General features: G+C 35.3%; 1 protein-coding gene across 1 annotated transcript in view; it reads right to left on the bottom strand.

Moving 5' to 3' along the window:
- LOC111156866 (Ski2 like RNA helicase 2) overlaps positions 1-18,907 on the bottom strand; it is a 111,536-nt gene that overhangs the window by 25,328 nt on the left and 67,301 nt on the right. Inside the window, exons 19-20 of the mRNA XM_022517971.1 lie at positions 11,902-12,030; positions 712-822 (exon numbers count right to left, since the gene is read on the bottom strand). Of these exons, the coding sequence (XP_022373679.1) occupies positions 712-822; positions 11,902-12,030 (240 nt within the window). The remainder of the gene's footprint in view (positions 1-711; positions 823-11,901; positions 12,031-18,907) is intronic.

Below are 18,907 nucleotides of genomic sequence, written 5' to 3'. Positions count from 1 at the left end.
CAGAGTCTTCAATAGGCCTTAAAGGTAAAACAGGATTTGGTATGTTAGGGATTAAAAAAAAAGGTTATCCACATAAAGTTCTGTAAAACTGTCAGGAGAATTCTTCAATTCACGAAGCCTGCCTATCTAAGGACCACAGCTTATTCCTACTCTAATGAAAGCGTCCTGTTTATCTGTTTTCTCAAATTCTAGTACAGAGCCTTTGCAGCATAGTAAATATTAATCCAAGTATTTGTTGACTAAATAAATGACAAAATTCCTTTTCTTCCCCTACTGGAAAATAAAATTCTAGAATGTCATAATTTTTCCTACTGAAAATAAAACTATTTCATTAATTTATTAGCTACACTAAAAAATGGTTAAAAGTCCTGGCATATGATTTTATACATAAAATTCTTAATACAGTCTAGTTATTTTCACTCAACAAATAATAAAGCAAAACATATTTTGTATAAAATAGTAGCCATGTTTTCCTCCATGAGATCTCCTTTAGTAACTCGCTTTGTTGGTATATTCAAGAAGTGGACAATCTACACAAAGATCTGCTATTATTTTTTATTAAAAAGAACTGCCACTGACAGCAGTGTTTATAGTTTTTTTTTTTTTTTGAAAGAAAGCGATACATTTTAAAGCATTTAAGTTGTCTTGCTATAAATCCTACTCATATTTACATAAAACTTATATTTAAATTTGTAAAATTAACACACGTACCTGTATTGATTTTAAAACACTCTGTCTATTATCCACTGGTCGAAGGTCTTTAGGAATGTAAAGCCTAACACTGCTGATGGCAGACAGGAGGTGTACCAAAACTGGAACAACCTACCAAGAAAAAGTTAAAGAACACTACAATTAAAAATGCACATTTTCGGGGCGCCTGGGTGGCTCAGTGGGTTAAGCCACTGCCTTCGGCTCAGGTCATGATCTCAGGGTCCTGGGATCGAGTCCCGCATCGGGCTCTCTGCTCAGCAGGGAGCCTGCTTCCCTCTCTCTCTCTCTCTGCCTGCCTCTCCATCTACTTGTGATCTCTCTCTGTCAAATAAATAAATAAAATCTTTAAAAAAAATGCACATTTTCAATCTCTGCCATTTCCTAAATTTAGCTTGAATCCTTAAAATGAAGCTGCATTTACAATTTGTGACACACATAGTAGTTGATAATAATCACTGTGGAAGCTTCTATCTTATTAGAAGCTATAACTGAAAACTAAAAAATAATTCAACCTCTAAATAACAGGCAAATAAATGGTACCTAAACATAAGTTATTCCTGCAATACAGAATTCATTTTCACGTCCTCATTTACTGGCATTTTTTGAACACCTTAAGGTACAATAACACTACAAAGGAAGGAAAGACTCCTGGGTTAGCTTTAGATGGCCAAGTAAGGTATGTAAGCTCTGGATGGGCCAGAATGAAGAGCAGATGAAAAAAAGTACTTCAACCAGAAGAAACAGTATACTCCATTAGACATAACAAAGAATCACCTATCTTCAAACTAACTTTAATGCTTTCTCCTGACAAGAATACCCTTCCCTCACCATCAAATATGACATTTTGCTTCCTTTAAGTATGCTTCCTTTAAATGAGGGCATCTGTACACTGAGAAGTTAATACTTTCAAAGTCCAAATTCATATTTTAGTAAATATTATTTATTAAATATTATTATTAAATATTAACGAATATTAAATATTAAACAAGTGTCAACAAATCTGTATATACCAAAACTAAAATATCAGCACAGATCATACTCAATAAACAAAGAGAAAAGGTATCTGTTAAGTGTTAATAAGTGAAAAAGATGAAGAATGAAAAAATAGAGAATGCCATTTAAAGGGGATAACTACAACTTCTTATTTGAAAACGACCAAAACAATAATACAACAAACTGTCCATTTTATTTTCTCAACTGTTAATAGCTTTTCCAGATAAGATTTTGGGGGGTTTTAGAGGGTGTGTTTTTTCTTTCTGCCTTCCTTGTTCCTCCTCTTAATTTAACCATTTGAAATTAATTTGCAGGTAACATGTCACTTCACCTTACCAGCAAATACTTTATCATGTGTCTTCTAAGAACAAGCACATTCTCCTGCATAGCCACATATATCATAAAAATTTAACAATAATACATTATCATCTAATATATAGTTCATATTCAAATTCCCCCAAATGGCTCATTAATGTCCTTTATGGATACTACTACCACCACCACCACTTTCAGATCTGGCATCCAGCCAAGGATCATTTATTGCATTTAGCTGTCAGGTCTCCTTAATTTTTTAAAATCCAGAATACTCCCCACCTTTTTTGTTTTTATGGGTTTTACATTGTCATATAATTTCAAAGGTAAAAGTTACAAAAACAGAATAAAGAGCTCCTATATGCCTTTATTCAGATTCACCAATTATTTACATTTGCTCCATGTGCTTTATCATTCTTGCTCCACACACACACACGCGCACACACACACACACACACACCCCACAGTCACAGTACAAGTATTAAAGAGGGAAATTTAATGTTGATATGATACTGTCTTATCTATGGTCCATATTAAAATTTCACCTACTTCCCCAATACTATCTTTTATACTTCTCTCCTTCCCTCCCACCATTCCATGCATTCAAACTAGGATGATGAATTAAATTCAGTTGTCATAATTCTTTATTCTACTTTAATCTGGAACACTTCTCAGTTTTTCTGTGCTGCTCAGGCTACTGACGTTTTTGAATGAGCTAGTTGTTTTGTAGAATGCCTCTGAATTTGAGTTTCTTATAAGGAATCATCAGATTCGGGGTACACATTTTTGGCAGAGGTGATGTTTTCTGTTCTTCTCATCCACTGATCAACATTACTGGTGATACTAACTCTTATTACTCAATTCAGGTGGTTATCTCTAGCATTTTCTACTGTAAAGTTATTACTCTCCCCTTTACAATTAATAAGAAATTCAGGGGTAGACTCATACTTTGTAAATATCCCATTCCTCACTAAACTTCCAACTCACAAGTTTCAGCACCCATGGATTATTCTTGCCTGAGTTCATTTGTGGTAGCTGCCTAACAGTGACTTTTCTAACAGATTCATTCTTTCTATATTTTATCTATCTACCTACCTACCTAAGTATGGATTTGTGGATGCTTACTTTCAGTTGATTATAATCCTTTAATATAACTTTTATTCTCAAACTGTCAAATTTGTTTTTAAATGAGACATTATGGGGGCTAAACTGGCTTTAAACCACCAGTTTGTGACCCATGCAAATCCTAGATGCACTGTTTCAGTGGAAAGAGAACACTGAAGTGAATGTACATAATCCAAAATGGCAGAAAACCTCAAAATAATTCACTTGGCTTTAGGCAGGAAGTATACGCTTTGTGTATTTCAAGCTGAATTCATTTAGCACAAGTATTTGAGAATTTCCTTGAAAACAAAATAAACCCCATACAGAAAAGACTTGATTCAGAAGCAAGTCAGAAACTGCTCAATTTCTAATGTCTCCCGTAATAAACATTATCCAAAAATGGTCAACTCATTCTCATTAATGGTAATTCTCATTAATGACAAGAAAGACACCACAAAAGTCCTCCAACAAATGTCTCCTAAAGTACAAGGAAAGGAAGATCCTACAACTTAAGTTTTGTAAATAAGAAGTTAAATGCTTAAAAACCAACTGAATAGTTCTCATGATAAATCTCTATACACAGAGATCTAAAAACACAATACTTGCATAATGTAATTCATGTAATATTCTAACCCTACTAACCTTATAAAGTAACTTAGAATTCAGACTCATCATAATATAAGATTGGTTTATATAAATCCAAATAATCGTGTGGGTAATTATTGCAAACTTGTTAAAATACCATAGCAGGAACAGACCTTTCCAATCTTTTCAAGCTCGCCATAAATCAATTTCCCCTTTTAAGATAAGCAAATAATAAGGTAGAAAGATAATAAGAGAAGTCGGGAATTTTAAGTGAATACAGTCTAAACGAGTTTCAGGCAATGCCATTTCTTCAAATCAAGGCTATTAACTAAAATGTGATTTTTAAACTTTTCATCCAGGAAAGGTATTTTTATCTTATTTTATTTTTTGAACCAATGAAAACCAATTTTTTGAACCAATGAACCAATGAAAGGTATTTTCTGAACCAAATACATTTTAATCAAGTCCAGCCAAAGTTATTTAAACTGATGTGTTTTATTAAATTTTAGATTTTTAAGAACTAAATGTGTGTCTTGATCTAATTTTCTTTCCAGGATTCTGGAAATTAACCAAAAGCTTGCAGCAATCTAAGAAGCATTTAAAAAGCTAAATTTGGTATCGCACACACTCCCAAGTTAAAGGAAAGAAAATGACTGTGGAAATCCCATTTCCTACTCATATCTCATGTAAAGGAAGTCTGGTTCAAACCTACCCAGGCTACATAGTAACTGCAGTTGAGAGATGAAATTTCCTTATAAATTATCTGTGGAATGATTTCCCTGTGTCCAGGATTCCTATTCAAGATATTAATTTATAAAAGCAAACAATATATATGTATTCCATCTCTGACGGTACAGTCCTTCTCTTTTTTGTACCTTTATCATTTAACCACATATAACAGAGCCTACTTCTTTTTAAAAAGGGACATTTTGAGGTGCCTGGGTGGCTCAGTTTGTTGGGTGTCTGACTCTTGGTTTTGGTTTGGGTCATGATCTCAGGGTCCTGAAAGCAGACTCCAAGCTCAGCATGGAGTCTGGACTGATTTTCTCCCTCACTCTGCCCTTCCCCTCACTCATTCTCTCTCTCTTTCTCCCAAATAATGAATCTTTAAATGAATCTTTAAAAAACAAACAACAAAAAAAGGAATGTTTCATGCTCTGTATATGTTGCTTCCATTGCTACAAATGCAATTCTTGTCTGAAAATATTTCTACAAATCAGGTGAATTTCTTAATACTTCTTTTATAAAACCTTTACTGATCTCCCTCCTCAAACACACTCTACCCCAGTCAGAGGATGCATTTCTGATGTTCAGCAAGTGGAACACACAATATTCCATTAAGCTGTAAACCCCTTGAAACCAGAGACAATATAATATATATACTTCATGCTAACACACCTCCCCTTAATTTCCTGAAATGAACTGAATAAAAAAAATGTTAAAAGTCAATTATACCTCAATCAAAAAAATGCTATAGACACAGTTTGTCTAGGATCCAATGACGTCTAACCTGCACAGGCTATTAAACTGAGACAAATCATGATTGTGAAGTACTATAAAGTTTCTTAGTATCTTTAAGTAAAATGGTAACAGCTGCTAGGCTTAAAATCTGAGCCTAAAAGCAAGACAGACAACAAACACGTTTTCCTTAAAATGCTAACTCTAATGAATTAGTCACTAGATCATTTTCTTGGAAGAATCTAAGCGTTCTCTGGAAAAGAATACCACGATTTATCATGTCTGCCATGAGAGAAAAAGAATGCTGACATGTGTGCCACGTATTTGCCATTCCAAGCTGTAATAACTTTGAGAACAATGACTATCTGCTAAATTGTGGGAGTTTTACTCTCATTTACAGTTAAGCAGTCAATTGTAAAATAAACATTATGGAAAAAATCATACAAGTTTCAATGGTGCTGGAATTCTATGGAACAAATTTTATGACCGAGGACTAGAAACTAAGGGATAGCTGGGATTCAGAAGTATAAAATTATACTCTTAATTATTATTTTAAAACATTTAGTAATGAACAGTCTCCTTAAATACTGCCCATTCTGGATTCCATTGTCATCTGAACTAATCCAAAGTAGCAGCCCTCTGACTCTGCAGTGGCAGATTTTAATTTTGATAAATCAAAGCTTATTATGACATATATTATTACAATGACATTTCCTAAAAAATCTAGGAATACACCACATACTTAAAACAATGTTTTAGAATAACTAAATTCCAGTATATCAGCCTTCAAATACTTATGTTTCATCTTTTTTTTTTTTAAGATTTTATTTATTTATTTGACAGAGATCACAAGTAGGCAGAGAAGCAGGCAGAGAGAAAGCAGGCTCCCTGCTGAGCAGAGAGCCCGATGTGGGGCTCGATCCCAGGACCCTGAGATCACGACCCGAGCCGAAGGCAGTGGCTCAACCCACTGAGCCACCCAGGCACCCCACTTATGTTCCATCTTAAGAGAGAAAGCAGCAGAAAACTTATTTGAAGAAATAATAGCTGAAAATGTCCCTAACCTGGGAGAGGAAAAGGGACATCAGAGTTTAGGAACCACAAAAAACCACAAACAAGATGACCTCAAGGAGGTCCACATCAAGACAGACAATAAGCAAAATATTAATATAATTAAAGATAAATGAGAGAATTTTAAAAGCAGCAAGAGAAAGGCAACTAGTAACATACAAGAGAAACCCTATAAGGCCATCAGATAATTTTTCAGGAGAAACTTTGTAGGCTAAAAGAAAGTGGCACGATATACTCAAAGTGCTGAAAGGAAAAAAAAACCCCAAGCCTAGAATATTATTCCCAGCAAGACCATGATTCAGAATTGAAGGTGAGAGAAAGAGTTTCTCAAACAAACAACCCCTCACAACCCTAAGTCAAGACCTAAGCTGAGACCAAGAGTCAAACACTTAACCAACTTGGGTCAACCAGGCAGCCCAACAATTATAAATTTTTTATGCATCCAACACAGGAGCAGTTACATATATAAAGCAAGTACTAAGCGACACAACTGGAGAAAGTGATACAATAGTAGTAGGGAATTTTAACATTTATATCAATAGATAGATCATCTAGAGAGAAAATCAATCAGGAAACTGTTGCTTTGAAAACATAGACTAGACAGATATATACAAAATGTTCCATTCAAAAACAGCAGAATAGAACATAATTTTCAAGTGCACATGGAATATTTTCCAGGACAGATCACGTTAGGCCACAAAACAAGTCTCAATAAATTTAAGAAGGCAGAAATCATACCAAGCATCTTTTCCAACCACAATGGTATTAAACTAAAATTCAATTAACAAAGAAAAACTGGAAAAAACATAAAGACAAGGAGACCAAACAACATGTTACAGAACAATTAATGAGTCAACAAAGACATCAAAGAGAATTTTAAAAATACCTTGAGACAAATCAATACGGAAACACAACAATTCAAAATCTTTGAGATGCATCTAAAGCAGTTTATAAGTTTATAGTATGATACAGGCCTATCTCCAAAAACAAGAAAAATATCAAATAATCTAACCTTATGCCTAAAGGAATTGGAAAAAAAGTAAACAGTTATATAGGAAAAAAGTTAGTAGGGAAAAAAAAAAAGATCAGAGTGGAAATAAGTGAAATAGAGTCTTTAAAAAACAATAGAGAAGAGCAATAAAACTAAGAGCTGGTTCTTGAAAAGATAAACTGATAAACTTTTAGCCAGACTCATCAAAAACAAAGAGAGATAATTCAAATAAATGAAGTCAGAAATAAGACAGAAGTTACACCCAACACCAAAAAATAATGATAATAGAGTAGTCCAAAAATTATATGGCAACAATTGGACCATTTTTTTAAAAAGATATTTTTTATTTATTTGAGAGAGAGAGAGAGAGAGAGGTCACAAGTAGGCAGAGAGGCAGGCAGAGAGAGAGGAGGAAGCAGACTCCCTGCTGAGCAGAGAGTCCGATTCGGGGCTCGATCCCAGGACCCTGGGATCATGACCCGAGCCGAAGGCAGAGGCTTTAACCCACTGAGCCACCCAGGAGCCCCCAATTGGACCATTTATAAGAAACAGATAAACTAGAAACATACGATCTTCCAAGAGTAAATCGAGAAGAAACAGAAAATGTGAACAGACCAACTACTAGTACTGAAATTGAACTGATAAGCAAAAAACTACAAACAAATGAAAGTCTAAGACTAAATGGTTTCACAGGCACATTGTATACCAAATACTTATTTCCTTATTTTTGTTTTTTTAAGATTTTATTTATTTATTTGACAGAGAGAGAGGGAGAGATGGAGAGAGCACAAGCAGGGGGAGCAGCAGGCAGAGGTAGAGGGAGAAGCAGGCTCCCCTATGAGCGAGGAGCCTGACATGGGGCTTGATCCCAGGACCCTGGAATCATGACTTGAGCCGAAGGCAGACACTTAACTAACTGAGCCACCTAGGTACCCCATTATTCCAAACATTTAAATGAGAGTTAGTATCTATTCTTTGTCAAACTATTTTTAAAAAATTGAAGAGGAAGGAATGCTTCCAAATTCATTCTATGAGTCCAGCATAATCCTAATTCTTAAACACACGAAGACACTACAAAAAAAGAAAATTACAAGCTTGTGTCTGTGATGAACACTGATGCAGAAACCCACAACAAAGTATTAGCAACTGACTTCAACAATACATTAAAAGTTATCATTCACCATGATCAAGTGGGATCTGTCCCAGGGATATAAGGATGGTTCAAAAATCCATACATCAACCAACATGGTACACATTTACAAAAGGATAAAAGCCATATCATTGCCACAGGTGAAAAAAACATGTAACAAAATACAACACCTGTTCATGATAATAACCCAACAAAACTGGTATATACCTCAAAGTGATATAATACACATAACAAAACCAGCTAACACTATTCTCAATGGTAAAAAGCTGAAAACTTTTCCTCTAAGATTAGGAAGAAGGAAAACATGACTACTATTGCCACTTTTATTCCACATAGTATTGGAAATCCTAGTCATAGCAATCAGACATAAAAATGAAATAAAAGGCATCCAAATTGGGAAGAAAGAAGTAAAACTGTCACCATTTGCAAATGACACAGTATAATATATATAAAGCCATACTCTACCAAAAATTGTTAGAATAAACAAGTTTATTGAAATTGCAACAGGATTATCTGTTATGCTTCTCCACAGAGATAAACTGTAAAAGAGACATTAAGAAAACAATCCCATTTGCAATTGCACCAAGAAGAATAAAACATCTAGGAATAAAGTTAACTAAAAAGGTGAAAAGGGCCTGTACTCAGGAATTGCTGTACACAGCAATCAAAGAAAGAGAAGATGACACAAATAAAGGATAGATATACCATACTCAAGGGCTAAAAGAATACTGTTAAAATGTCTATACCACTCAGGGCGTCTGAGTGGGTCAGTTTGGTTAAATGTCTGCCTTCAGCTCAGGCCATGAATCTGGGATCCTGAGATGGAGTCCTGTGCTCAGAGCAGGGTCTGTTTCTCCCTCTCCTACTGCCCCTCCCCCTGCCTGTGCTCTCTCTCAAATAAATAAAATCTTAAAAAAAAAAAAAAAAGAAAGGAAAGGAAAGGAATACCACTCATAACAATCTGCAGATTTAATGTAATCCTTATCAAAATACAAATAGGATTTTTTGAAGAACTAAAACACACAATTTTAAAACACACATAATCTTAAACACAAAGATCTTGATGCAGAATCAAGTCAAATAGCCAAAGCAATCTTGAGAAAGAAGAAAAAAGCTGGAGCTCAACACAATTCCAGATTTCAAACTACACTACAAAGTTATGTAATCAAAGCAGTATGGTACTGGCACAAAAAACCCCCAGATCAATGGAACAGAACAGAGTTCAGAAATAAACCCACCATTAAATGGTCAATTAATCTTAAAAAAAAAAAATGAGGTAATCAGAATGTATAATGTGGAAAAGAGAGTTTAAGTGACAAACAGTGCCGAGAAAACTGGACAGTCACATGCAAAAGAATTAAACTGGACTACGTTCCTATACTGTATAAAAAAATGAATTAGAGACCTAAATACAAGACCTGAAACCATAAAAACTCCTAGAAGAAGGAGCGTTTGGGTGGCTCAGTTAGTTAAGCATCTGACTCTTGGTTTCAGCTCAGGTTATGAGATGGAGCCCCATGTCAGGTTCTGTGCTAGTCGCAGAGCCTGCTTCAGATTCTCTCTCTCTTTCTGTCCCTCCCCCGCCCCCACTCACATTCTTTCTGTAAACAAAACAAAACAAAACAAACAAACAAAAAAACCCCCAACAATTTTAAAACCTTCTAAAAGAAAACATAGGTACTGTTGCATTAGCAATTCTTTTTTTTGGATCAGGCTCCTCAGGCAAGGACAACAAAAACAAAAATAAACAAAAGGTTCTACATTAAACTATAAAACTTTCACAGGACAAAGGAAACCATCCACAAAATGAAAAGGCAATCTACTTGATAGGAGAAGATATCTACAAATGATATATCCAATAAGAATTAATAATAATAAAAAAAAGAACTCATAAAACTAAATACATATACAAAATCTGACTAAAGTATAGGCAGAAGACCTGAAAAGACAGGCTTCCAAAGAAGATATTCAGAGAGCTGACATACATATGAAAAGATGCTCAGTATTACTAACCATCAGGGAAATGCAAATCAAAACCACAATGAAATATTGCCACCCACCTGTAAGAATGGCTAGTATCATAAAATTAAGAAGTAGGTGTTGGTAAGGATGTGGAGAAAAGGGAACCCTCATGCATTGTTGGTGAGACTATAAATGCGTACAGCCACAGTGGAAAACAATGTGGCAGCTACTCAAAAATTAGCAACAAAACTACCATATGATCCAATAATTCCACTTCTGGGTATTAACCCTAAAATAACAAATACACTAATTTGAAAAGATACATGCACCTCTTTGTTTATCGTAGCATTATGTATAACAGCCAAGATAAAAAGCAATCTAATTGTCCATTAACAAATGAATGGATAAAGATGTGTTACACATACACACACAGAGTAATATTACTCAGGCATAAAAAAGAATGAACTCTTGTCATGTGTAACAACATGGATTAATGTGCAACATCATGGTTATTATGTTAAGTGAAATAAATCAAAGATAAATACCTCATGATTTCACTTATATGTAAAATCTAAAAAACGAAAGGAACAAACAAAACCACACACACACTCATAAATACACAGAACAATTGGTGGTTGCCTGAAGCTAGGTGGGTGAGGTGACAGATGAAACATGTGAAGGGGATTAAGAAATAACAACTTCTAGTTATGAAATAAGTCACAGGGGTGACAAGTACAGCATAGGGAATACAGCCAATAATACTGTAAAACTTTGTATGATGGCAGATGGTCACTACACTTATTGTGGTGAGCATTTCTAATATATAAAAATGCTGAGTCACTATATTGCAACCCTCAGATTACTATATTATGTCAACTATACTTCAACTAAAATTCTGTTAAAAGCACATGTAAATTAAATGGTTTCAACTAAGGAAACTTATGCAGGATTTTTAATTATCAAATTCCTGCTTCAGTATTTCATAGGAATACAATAAATAGGATGAAGTAAAACTGTAACGTTATTTCATCACAAAAATGATAAAACATCATTACAGTTCAAGTAAAATCCAACTTCATGTGAAAATTTATATTATTATATTCTCTTTATCTTTTACTTTATCATTATTTACCTGACCAAAATTTGTTAATAGAAGAGATTATTATTATTATTTTTAAAGATTTTATTTATTTACTTGACAGAGAGTGAGAGATCACAAGTAGACAGAGCAGCAGGAAGAGGGAGAGGGCAAAGCAGGCCCTTCACTGAGCAGGGAGCTGGATGCGAGGCTCGATCCCAGGACCCTGGGATTGTGACCTGAGCCGAAGGCGGAAGGCAGGCACTTAACCGACTGAGCCACCCAGGTGCCCCTAGAAACAGAGTTTAAATCTCATTAACCAAGCTTCTGATATTTTAAATGGCTTAACATACCTTTAAAAGCCTTGAAATCTTCCCATTTAGAAATCAAGACAGTATGTTCATTATAATCATATTCAGGAAATCTAGTGATTATAAATAATTCAAAAAATATTTGAAATCTGAAGATGGAAAATAAAGTGCAAACCTGCATCTCTCCTTTCTCATCAGGTTTAGCTGGTTTTGCAGCTTCAGTAGCTGAATTTTTCAAACTTTCTTTGCTACAGCGCAGAAGTACTTCAACTACATATAAAGGATCCAGTTCACCGGAATTAGGCTAGAAAAAAAAAGATAAAAGAAGCTCATTATTTCTTAAATCCTGGCCCACAAATTTTAAATTCCATAGGTACAGGGACTATGTTCTCAGTATTTAGCATTATGAATGGCACATGTAGCACAGTAAATGTTTATTAAATGTTTATTTCATGCAACGAGGGCTGTCCTTCATCCTTCAACATGCTCCACTAGATGAAAAAACACAGAAATTACTTGATGCTTATGAATTCAAATGAGATTGAGTGTGTGTATGTTCAGGGTGGTATGGCTATAGACTTGATACTTATGAATTTAAATAGAATCAGCTGCCCTCCCTCTTTGCCCATTTCCCTGCTCACACTTTGTCTCTCTCTAAAATAAATCTTAAAAAAAAAAAAAAAGTACGAACTGTTAACTGACATAAAATGCCATTTTAAGTTTCCAATGATTAGTTTATAATTTTATTTAATGTTACAGAATTAGAAAAAGAAACTATAAGAAATGAAGAGTTTCAGAAAATAAATCTGTGTCTTCAAATTATCCTAATTAAACATGTAAATCATACTAAAGTAGATTACTTTATTGCTTAGCACACTGGCACCTCATTAACGTGATTTTATATCATTTTATTAAAAGACTTTTGTCTTTTATATTCTCTAATAAAAATATGGTTCTCAAGATCCAAGGCTTAATTATATCTGTAATTTATGATAATTTGCTTGACAGCAGTATCCTTCAAAGAGCATTAAGATATTTTCTTGGTCTTTTTTGAATGGTCCCTTTTGCATAAAATAAATAAAAGGAAAGTTATTTTGATTGAGGAGTAAACATGTCAAAGAACTAAGTGCTTGGTATCCTCTAGGCATAGTTATTCTTCAAAACTGAAAAACTTTCAAGAAATGACAATAAACCCATAGCTATGATTGATCTCCGCAATAAACTACCACTTAACAAAAACATTTCCAAATGCAAACCAAAAATACAATAATTATTTTAAATTACTGAATTCAAATTTCTGAAAGCATAAGCTCCATTCCTCATACTGGGTTTGTACTACTCCATGTACTACTATTTTTTTTTCCAAATATGTTTTTTTTCTTATTTTTAAAGATGTTTCATCAAAACAGTCTTCATTTTGGTATAGAAACAAACCAAAGCTAAGTAGTATTTACTTTTTTTAAAAAATATTTATTTATTTGACAGAAAGAGAGAGCAAGAGAGTGCAAGCAGGGGGAGCTGTAGAGGGAGAGAGAGAGAAGCAGACTCCCCACGGAACAGGAGGCAGATGCTTCACTGACTAAGCCATCCAGGCACCCCCTGATTAGTATTTTCCATTAAGTTTGTAGCTGCAAAAATTATATATTTATGTAAAGCTTAGTCAAGATAAAATGATTTTATGAAACAATGAGCTAGGGAGTTATAACCCAACTGTTAAATTCTTCCAGAGGACAAAAGACTGTAAGGAGAATCAATGACTGTTATCTTTGCCTCCAGAAGGGAAAAAACCCTCTGGGTAAGACCCATTCCAAAGTTTGATGAATGAATGAACTCCAAAGGATTAGGGGACAAGTGAGTATTCAAACAAAAATAATCTAAGATTTATGAACAATCTGTACTATATCTAGATAATCTAAAACTGTCTTTTGTGTTTAGTTCCAATCCTATGGATTTTATTTTTAAACTTAATATTCTTCTTCTGTAAGCAAAACAATCAGAGAAGTGACCATTGGAACTCAAGTAATCTACATCATCTTTCTTTGTAAAGTTACCAAAATCATTCACATTACAGAGATATCCTTAAGCGTACTATGGGAACACCCTTCAAAGACTTCTTTATTGAGGCATTAAATGGAAATCTTCTGTTAAAAGTATTTCTCAAAGATTATAAAATAATTCGGGGCACCCAGGTGCCTCAGTTGATTAAGTGTCTGACTCTTGATTTTGGCTCAGATCACGGTATCAGAGTTGGGCTCTGTGCTGAGCATGAGGCCTGCTTAAGACTCTCTCTTCCACTCCTTTGGTCTCTCCCCACTGCTTATGTGCTTCTTCTCTCTCTCTCTAAAAATAAAGATGATAAAATCATTTTCACTGAACTATTTCTAAGCTCTATACTGTGGTAAAGGTGGATCAACAATGTCATCCTTTACATAAGAGAATAGTTACTAAATGTTCTAGTTGGCTTAATGATGGTCTTAATATACATTCTTTTAATTTTTACACCTACATCCTTATTTTTAACTTCTTAATCATACAATTGAACTTTCTTTTTCCTAACTTTTCATTACTTTTAAAATGTGGCTAATTTCACACTATAAATGGAAATTATCAGATTAAAATATACTTTTGATGAAAATTTCAAGTTTGTAGAAGGTAAAGAAATATAAAATAAATTTTGACAATGTTGACAATTACATTTTTATCTATTTAAAATGCTTCTAACATCTTCTTCCTTACTGTGTATTTTTCCTCTTTCTACCAAACCCTATTAACCACAAAAATCTCTGTTATTAGTATTCTGACCTAGATTACAAAATCAATAAATTAAGTACTTCATGTTTTTAGTGAACAAATGTAAGTAACTCAGTGGAGAAATGAGTTTCACCACCAACTTAAGCAGAAAAAAAACTGAAATGTGTTCTACTCTAGTCCCCATTCCATATTTGCCTAAAAGAATTCTCATCAATTGGCACTACTTTTATACATGGATTAAGGACCAAGAAAAGTAAATCATTTAAAAACTTGTTCACTATGTATGTGTGTGCAAATGTAATTATAATTATGTTAGGTATAATTTTTCTCCCTTAAAAATATAAAACCTGACATCAATTATCAGCATGACAACATGAAGAATGCATCACAAACCCTGCTCTCTAGCAAACTTGGGAAAGTTACAAAAAACCAACCATGTAAAGTCTCTGGAAATAGTTCTCAGGGCACACAGGAGGTGAAGAAACATCTATTCAAGAAAATCCACAAAATTTATTACAAATAACATGAGTCTGATCTCTAAACGAAGATCATTTCCACCTCACTTCTCCTAGTTCAGCAAGACAAAAACTGCAGACTAGTGAATCCAAAAACACAGTAGGGCTCCCTCTCCCTGCAGCTCTCAGTTGGAGGGCCATCTTCCCAAAAGACATAGGATGGCAGCATTGCTTATCCGGCTCTCACCAACCCACTGATGAGCATAAGTTCTGGGCAAATGAGGCTGAGTGCTGGGGGCACCCTTCTTCTGCCAGCCACCAATGGTTGGCCTGAGGCTCTATCTTAGGTGTAGTGCTGCTGAGAATACTGAGGGCTCAACTACCCTTGTTTACCCTACCTTTAAGGCACTGCTGTCATGCTGAGAGAGGCAAGCCATAAAGATCTGATGCTTAGGGCCCCTGGTTCTCTCAGTTGGTTATGCATCCTATTCTTGATTTCAGCTTAGGTCATGAACTCAGGGTCCTGGGATTGAGCCCCACGAGGGATTCCCACTCCACAGGGGTCTGCTCATCTCCCTCTCTTTCAGCCCCCTGCCTATCCATGCTCTGTCTCTAAATGAGTAAATAAAATCTCAAAAAAAAAAAAAAAAAAAAAAAAAAAAAAAAAAGATTTGAGGATACTGCTTCCATGCTTCACATACACTACAAGTCCTAAAGTGTCACTCAGAACAAAGAAGTTTGTAAGTGGGACTGGAACAGACTTCACTCCATCAAGCCAATCACTAAACTAATAAACAAGAAATAACAATATAACGGTGTGAGGGGAGGGAAAGAGGGACCAGTACCAAGAGTGCTACCTATATTATTTAAAATGTTCAATTACAAAGAAAAAATTGTAAGACATGAATAGAAAGTTATGATCCAGTACCTAAATACCAGAAAAAAGCAGGTAACAGAAGAAAATGCCTATGAGAATGACCAGATATCGCATTAAACAAAGACTTAAAAGGTAGCTAGTATAAATATTTTCAAACAACTAAAGTAATCGTAATTAAGTAAAGAAAGGTAAAATAACAATGTTATATCAAATACAGAATATCAATGGAGAGACAGGTATGATTAAAAACTACAAAAAAGGAAATTTTTGAATTCATAAGTACAAGTATGCCTGAAATGAAAGAAATCACTGCTACTTCTGAAGTAGCAGAAGAAAGTGTTTGTACATAGATTGAGAGATTATGTAACCCAAAAAGCAGGGGGAAAAAAGAGACAATGAACAAAACCTTAGATGAATGCAGGATACCAATAAGTAGAATACGCCCATAATGTGAGTACCAGGAGAAGAGAGAAAAAGATGAAAAAATATCTGATGAAATAATGGCTGAAAATGTCCCAAATTAACTGAAAAATATTAATCTACATACTTGGGAAGTTCAATGGACTCAAAGTAGAATAAGTATAAAGAGATGAACAGAGACACATCATAGTGAAAATGCAGAAAGCCAAAACAGAGAATCTTGAAATCCGCAAGAGGGGAAAAAAAACAAAAGACTCCTTACAGTGGACCACAGTTAAGATTAACAGCAGAAACCTCTCAGCAAAAACAAAACAATGGAGACCAGAAGGCAGTGATTGGCATATTCACAGAAAAACACATATTAACCAAGAATCTATAAAACCAGCAAAGTTGTTTTTCAGAAATAGATATTCCCAGATAAACAAAAACAGAAAATTTATTGCTAGCAGAACCGACTTTATAAAAAATATGAGAAATTCTTGAGGCTGAAAGCAAGTGAACCTAGACATTAGTAAATCTACATGAAAAATCAGAGCACTGGTAACAGGAATTATGTAACTATAAAAGACAGTATAAAAATTATTTCTTTTCCTACTAAATGATTTAAAAATGAAACTATACATACATAGTAAATTATTAAGTCTGCCACATACTTAATAACGGGTATGTTGGTAATAATGGGTAGGAGCACATTTGTACTGAGCTAAGGCAGTAACTCCAGATGGTAACTTGAATCCACAGGATCCATAAAATAAACCAGAAATGATAAATAATGAGATTAATGTAATAAAAGCTATAAATAAATACCTCCTCTTTCTTCTCTAAGCTTCTTTATAAATCATAAAATCATATTAAGTAATAATTGTAACATGTATTGTTGGATTTGTAACACTTATAGATTATATGACAAGAGGAAAAATGGAACAAGTGTATATGGGAGTAATGTTTCTACATCTCAATGGAATTCAGTATAAATCTGAAATTTATTCTATTTTTTTTTTTTAAAGATTTTATTTATTTATTTGACAGAGAGAAATCACAAGTAGGCAGAGAGGCAGGCAGAGAGAGAGGAGGAAGCAGGCTCCCTGTTGAGCAGAAAGCCCGATGTGGGGCTTGAACCCAGGACCTGGGATCATGACCTGAGCCGAAGGCAGCGGCTTAACCCACTGAGCCACCCAGGCGCCCCTGAAATTTATTCTATTAAGTTAATATGGAAATACTCAATATGAAAGACCCTAACAACCACTAAGAAAAAAACAAAAAATAGAGATGTAGAGAAAAAAAATATAAAAAGTAGAGAAAGAAATCATTAAAATAAACTGAAATGTTATGTTAGAACATAAACACTTAATGCAAGAGAAAGCAGTAGAGAACTAGAAAAACAAAAAAAGAAATGAGACTGAAGAAAAAAAGCACAATGAAAGACACAAATCCAATGACATCAATAACACTACATGTAAATAGGTTAACCAATCAATTAAGGAAACCAAACAAAAGGTAGAGATTTTTCAGGCTGAATAAAAAAAGATCCGACTAGGAGAGGAGTCAAGATGGCGGAGAAGTAGCAGGCTGAGACTACTTCAGGTAGCAGGAGATCAGCTAGATAGCTTGTCTAAAGATTGCAAACACCTACATATCCAACGGGAGATCGAAGAGAAGAACAACAACTCTAGAAACAGAAAATCAACCACTTTCTGAAAGGTAGGACTGGCGGAGAAGTGAATCCAAAGCGACGGGAAGATAGACCGTGGGGGGAGGGGCCAGCTCCCGGCAAGCGGCGGAGCAACGGAGCACAAAATCAGGACTTTTAAAAGTCTGTTCCGCTGAGGGACATCGCTCCAGAGGCTTAACCGGGGTGAAGCCCAGGCGGGGTCAGCGCGGCCTCAGGTCCCACAGGGTAACAGAAGGATCGGGGGTGTCTGAGTGTCGCAGAGCTTACAGGTATTAGAACGGGGAAGCCGGCTACAGAGACAGAGCCGAGGAGTAAGCTCTAAGCTCGGGGTTACCTTGAACCGGTCGCAGGCTCGGTCACCTGGGAGCGCGGCCGGAGGCAGGATGACGGGAGTAATTGGGCGCTGTTCTCTGAGGGCGCACTGAGGAGTGGGGCCCCGGGCTCTCGGCTCCTCTGGGCTGGAGACCAGGAGGCCGCCATCTTCATTCCCGCCCTCCGGAACTCTACGGAAAGCGCTCAGGGAACAAAAGCTCCCGAAAGCAAACCCAGCAAACCCCAGCGGATTACTCAGCCAGGCCCCGAGTAAGGGCGGTGCAACTCCGCCTGGGGCAAAGACACTTGAGAATCAGTACAACAGGCCCCTCCCCCAGAAGATCAACATGAAACACAGCCAGGACCAAGTTCACCTACCAAGGAGTGCAGTTTCAATACCAAGGAGAGCAGCGGAATTCCAGAGGAGGAAAAGCAAAGCACGGAACTCATGGCTTTCTCCTCATGATTCTTTAGCCTTGCAGTTAATTTTTTTTTCTATTTCGATTTTTTTTTTCTCTTCTTCTGCTAAATTTTTTTTAAACTTTTACCGTTTTCTTTTTTAACGTTTGTTAAATAGTTTATCTAATATATATATCTATCTTTTTTCCTTTATATATTTTTTTCTTTATCGGTTTTTTTTTAATTTTTTTTTTCTTTCTTTCTGAACCTCTTTTTATCCCCTTTCTCCCCCCTC

This window comes from Enhydra lutris, unplaced genomic scaffold (genome assembly GCF_002288905.1).
Source record: "Enhydra lutris kenyoni isolate GAN:26980312 unplaced genomic scaffold, ASM228890v2 scaffoldscaffold50, whole genome shotgun sequence".
NCBI lineage: Eukaryota > Metazoa > Chordata > Mammalia > Carnivora > Mustelidae > Enhydra > Enhydra lutris.
The sequence above is the reverse complement of the archived record's forward strand: the minus strand, read 5'-3'. Positions and strand labels throughout refer to the sequence as shown.